Here is a 5,645-nt window from a genome sequence, read left to right as displayed (position 1 = left end):
AAAATGGGACTCCACACATTGTCAGTATAGTTCATAGGGCTATCAAAGAAAATGCATTATCTCATGCAATTAATCACACAACACATATTTTTCTCCATTAATTTTTTACCATGAATTGATTAACGTGGACCCGACTTAAAGAAGTTGAAAAACTTATTCGGTTGTTACCATTTAGTGGTCAATTTTACGGAATATGTACTGTACTGTGCAATCCACTAATAAAAGTTTCAATCAATCAATCAAAGCATTAATCATGTAAAAACGCAGGTAAATCACGCAATTAATTTTTGAGCACACATGCTTTTACCTTAATATTTACAGTGGTTTTTACACCCAATTAAGGTGAATTGAAAAACGTTACCACTTTCAATTGAACACTAAAGCTCTGCTGGCTGAGCTGCCCGTCTTTTTGTTTCCCACCCAAAATCTATGTTTTTTTTTGTTTTGTTTTTTTACAATGTATTAGTGTAAATTAATACAACTGTACCACTTTTATTTTTACTGTAAAACTCTAGCAAAAGAGCTGCGAGTGTTTCACTGTTGTATCATTGTCTTTTTTACAGTGTAACTAAAACCATTTTGAACAAATGAAATATGTGTATTCAAGTAAAGGGCAGCATGGTGGAACAGGGGTTAGTGCATGGTCCTGAGTAGTCCTGAGTTCAATCCCGGGCTCGGGATCTTTCTGTGTGGAGTTTGCATGTTCTCCCTGTGACTGCGTGGGTTCCCTCCGGGTACTTCGGCTTCCTCCCACCTCCAAAAAAAAATGCACCTGGGGATAGGTTGATTGGCAACACTAATTTGGCCCTAGTGTGTGAATGTGAGTGTGAATGTTGTCTGTCTATCTGCTTTGGCCCCTGTCCAGGGTGTACACCGCCTTCCGCCCGAATGCAGCTGAGATAGGCTCCAACACCCCCCTGTAACCCCAAAAGGGACAAGTTAGAAAATGGATGTGATGGATGGATATTCAAGTAAAATATTTTTTAAAAAGTTTTATGTATGACCTTCTGTCTATAACATTTTATTGTGTCAAAATGTTGTGGTCTTTTTTAAAGTTAATTAATTTTTAGCATATAAGTAATTCACTGTTATTAATCGCGATTAATCAAAATGCAAAAAGTTCAATTTATGTTATTTAAAAATGTAATCATTTGACAGTGTAGTTCATCAAGGTTTTCATAAGTGTGACAGTTTCGCAATGCAAAAAACGTAGTTTTGAACTTGAAGGTTCCCCTGGAGAAAGAAGAAAAGCTCCAGGAGCTGTCCAAGGTGCTGATACTATGGCAGTGCACACACATACACACATTAATATCTCACCTTCACTAGATCCTCCAGCTGACTGTGATTGACACACGCATGTTGGGCCAGGAAATCCAGTTTCTGAGCCAAAATGGCGAGGCGTTGAGCACTGATGGAGAAATAATGGTGATAGTGGTCATTTTTTCACCTCGCTCGCTGGCATTAATAATAATAATAATAATAATGATAATAATGGATTGACAATCACTACTATTTACTGGTGGGTACACCCCAAGCAAAATATCTCTGAGTTTGTTTATGTAACATGTTGTTTATGTCCAGACATGTGCAGGGTGGCTGAGGTCAAAGGTCACAGTTGTAGTCAAGGGTATAACTTTTTTTTACCTCTCGTGTGGTTGTTCCAGGCACCTGAAGACGGCTGCTCCCATCACCAGGTACAGGACCACCAAAAGAAAGATGGCAGTCACCGTCTTCCGTTTCATCACTGTGGCAACCACCTGCAATACTTCCAACTGGTCAGTCAGCCAACGTGCTTGCTTGATACTGAAGGTTAAGACTGAATCTACACTGTTTTGTGTCCTCCCACCTCGTTTTCCTCTTGCGGGGTCAGCGTGACGGACTTTGTGGAGAAGGAGAGGCGGGGCTTGGTGTTGTGTGTGGCTGATTTCGGGTCCAGTAAGTCTGGAGCTGCCACTGTCGGGGATAAAATGGGGGGGAGAGATTGCTTGGAATTGTGTTTTCCCACACTTCACTTGCTGCCACCATTTAGTTGTTAATTTTAGAAGTCTTTATAAATAAATCACAGACAAAGCTTTGAAATGGCCTTTCAGTCCAAACACAAGCCAACACATGAATCACGCTCGTGTCGTCTCTTTTGCAGAGACAAAACACTGAGAAGTATATAGCATTCGAGAGTATTGAGTCAGTAAGTACAGAAAACACAGTAGGGAAATATAGTTTATACAAAAATTTGTATTTTTTTTATATCCACATCCATAAAAGGCTACTTTTTTCACATGTTATTTCTAGACAGTTAATGAAGGCAGTAGATAAAATGGGCAGAAACGACAAGGCAACATAAGGATTAAAAATATATTTCTTAAACATATTATTTTTTACACAGTTTTTAGATGTCATTTTTCAATTCTACAAAGTTTGGGGATTTTTTTTTTTTATATTCATGTTTGCCCTAAGCCTGTTATAGACCACCTACGGTAAACTAAATTCCAGACCACAACTTCAATGCAGTTATGGTAATAGCAGTTCAAAAGGTAGAAGACTATATGTGACACATATCAAATAAATATGAAATATTATGTACCTCACTAAGCTAAATGGCTTTAAATCTCACAAACATTTAACAACAAAGTTATTAAATTAATATAATTTAAAATATATATGTTTTACTGAAACAATATGTGAGTATTATTCCTGTAAATCTTAAAACATAGCTTTTTGTAAAGCTAAACTAAACTAAAATTAAATGATAAAACGATTAAAAAGAAAATTAAGTAATCTTTTAATTAAGAGCATTTCGGTGGCCAAACTAACTTTGAAAGTATTCACTCGGCATGCTTGAAACACATACATTCACAATTAATGTGTATGGCTTGGTTGGTAAAACGGCTGTGCCAACAACTTCAGGGTTGCAGGTTCGATCCCCGCTTCCACCATCCTAGTCACTGCCGTTGTGTCCTTAGGGAAGACACTTTACCCACCTGCTCCCAGTGCCACCCACATTGGTTTAAAAATGTAACTTAGATATTGGGTTTCACTATGTAAAGCGCTTTAAATCACTTGAGAAAAGCGCTAAATAAATATAATTCACTTCACTTCACTTCACTTCACAATATATAATAACTACCCGATTCATATGTGTTTGGACAAATATTTCATTTATTGGACGAGTCTTTTCATTTTACATTAATAAAACAATCTTATAAATGGCCTAACTTTAAATAACCTGCATGCTTTAAATATTGAAGACTAATCAGATTAAATTTAGTTATGTTTGAAAGTGGTACTCACTGCTGGATGAAGCCTATCCAATGCCCTCTGCTCTCCTCTTCTCCTCATCCGACGCCCTCACTGCGTTCGGGGGAATCTTTCCTTCTCTTGGTGTCGCCTCCCTGTGATACTGAGGCGCTCTTTTAGATTCTTCACACCTTCTCCTCTTCTCCCTTTTTCTTGTCTTTTACCTCCGCTAAGGAAGATTTAGGAGCTGCACGTGTTCCGCAGAAGTGTTTTTGAAAATGTTTTGCTCTCCTGCTTGCATGCTGCTCCCCTGTGCTCCAGAACAGGAGGGATGGATAACAGAGAGGGAGGAGCAGCAGGAGGAGGATGGAGGAGGAGGAGATGGGTGGGCAAAAGGGGCTGGGATGGATGTTTGGCACACACATAAATGTTGTTCACATTAAAAATACTTTTTATACCCATATCAGGAGTTTTACAAACAGCATGTAAGCACTAATGAAATATAAAGGTTTTAATATACTTCTTTGAAGTGCTAGATTTTTTAAATAATAAATAATAACAACATTTAATAAAATAAATATAATCACATTTTTGTTTTGCTTTGTTCAGAGTGCAGCAAAATATTAAAGTACAATAGTACAACCACAATTATACATTTTGTTAAATATTACCTGTGATAATCTCATTTAAAAGTGAACATGATCATCTTTGTAAAGGCAGAATTTTGCATATACATAATATTCTCTTGAACAGTGTGCAGTACTTTGGTGATGTTTGGTGTTCATTTCAAATAGGACGTGTTTGTTGCGTCATCTCTTCTTCATGCTCCTCATCCTTGGCGTCCCTCTTGGCTCTCTTTGAGAGTGTGCTGCTGCTACTGCTGAGAAATTAATAGCAGTTTAAATCTTCATGCTTCCACCTGCTAGCATTCACATAATACATGTATATACACATTAATTACATGCATATTGTATATAGAACTAAAGATAGACGCGTGTGGGTAGGTGTGCGTGGCTGTGCCACAATTTGTCGCACACACAATGACATACAAGTGTGTTGCTTACAGTGAGTGTGTGTGTGTGTGTGTGTGTGTGTGTGTGTGTGTGTGTGTGTGTGTGTGTGTGTGTGTGTGTGTGTGTGTTATCCAGCAAAGATCATCCACTTCTTGAAAGAATGCCCTTCCATCACATTACAAATGCGTTTTGTATATTTCAGCAACATTTTACACATGATGGAAAAAAAAAAAAGCAATTTCTTTTCCTGATAAACATTTTGCTAATGATATTATGACCTCTGTCACCTGGCAAAATCAGAAATAGATCAACATCTGTTTGAAATATTATAAAATATATAAATAATAAAATGGCTGCACAAGTAATCTTTACAACTCGCCTGCAAGCTCAAGTTCTACAAGCTCCATTTTGTGCTAAAATAGGACATAAACAAAAATTATATGTGTTTCAGTACAATTCAGTTCAGTTTCAGTTTATTTTAAACATGCGAAACGATACAATGGAATGCATCACACTTTTCCAGTTGTTTCATTACAGCACATCTGAAAAGGAGTAGGAAGAAGCAGATATTATTTAATCCTACCCCCTGTTTCTTCTTCATCTGAATTCATTTCTCCATCTTCAATGCTATTTACTGGTCCTCTTACTGTAATGCTTTATTCATCGTGTAGAGCGAAATATAAGCAGTGAAGTGGACATTGATGAAAATTCAAAGACTGGTATTTTTTTTGTGATAGTATGCAAATGTCTTTATATGGCAATTAATTACCAATAGAGTTAAGGTTTTGTCACAAAGTAGAGTATATGTACTGCATGTGCACTAATTCACTGTGATTCTTCCTCACAGTATACATAGAAATACCTGTGGATTAATGACCATGAGTGGCTGGGTCAAGGAGTCCTTGCAGCCTGCAGGGCTTCAATTAGTAGCCCATGAAACGGAACTACCCTCTCAGTGTGTGTTATGTTGTGCAAGAAGTACAGTAGTGTTGCCAGAGTGCAAGAGAAACATCCTTTCCGGGGCAACAGTGCACATGGTGTGTGTGCGTGTGTGTGTGTGTATGATGCTCTTTTACTGGAACACAATTAACACTTCCTGGTTGTCCAGTTTTGATGATCAACATGAATAATACGCTTGTGGAATGTGACAGTAGCTAATTCAAACAAACCGAGGAGTATGGAAATGCCTGGCATTAGTGTGCGTGTGTGTGTGTGCGTGTGTGTGTGTGTGTGTGTGTGTGTGTGTGTGTGTGTGTGTGTGTGTGTGTGTGTGTGTGTGTGTGTGTGTGTGTGTGTGTTGGCTTTGTCCATCAGTTCAGGCCAATCTGGAATTCAAATAAGACTGGACTGGACCAATCCAGAACAAAGTGGCTGATCACAGAGTGAGCCATTATTGTT

General features: G+C 38.0%; 1 protein-coding gene across 1 annotated transcript in view; it reads right to left on the bottom strand.

Annotated features, from left to right (window-relative positions):
• The window catches only part of LOC133538218 (potassium channel subfamily K member 2-like), a 15,665-nt gene extending 12,118 nt beyond the window's left edge, over positions 1-3,547 (bottom strand). The window contains exons 1-4 of the mRNA XM_061879625.1: positions 3,289-3,547; positions 1,847-1,953; positions 1,645-1,757; positions 1,318-1,408 (exon numbers count right to left, since the gene is read on the bottom strand). Coding sequence (XP_061735609.1) covers positions 1,318-1,408; positions 1,645-1,757; positions 1,847-1,953; position 3,289 — 312 coding nt within the window. The 5' untranslated portion in view covers positions 3,290-3,547. The remainder of the gene's footprint in view (positions 1-1,317; positions 1,409-1,644; positions 1,758-1,846; positions 1,954-3,288) is intronic.
• Between the last annotated feature and the right edge of the window lie 2,098 nt (positions 3,548-5,645).

The sequence above is a fragment of the Nerophis ophidion genome, linkage group LG02 (assembly GCF_033978795.1).
Source record: "Nerophis ophidion isolate RoL-2023_Sa linkage group LG02, RoL_Noph_v1.0, whole genome shotgun sequence".
Classification (NCBI taxonomy): domain Eukaryota; kingdom Metazoa; phylum Chordata; class Actinopteri; order Syngnathiformes; family Syngnathidae; genus Nerophis; species Nerophis ophidion.
The sequence above is the reverse complement of the archived record's forward strand: the minus strand, read 5'-3'. Positions and strand labels throughout refer to the sequence as shown.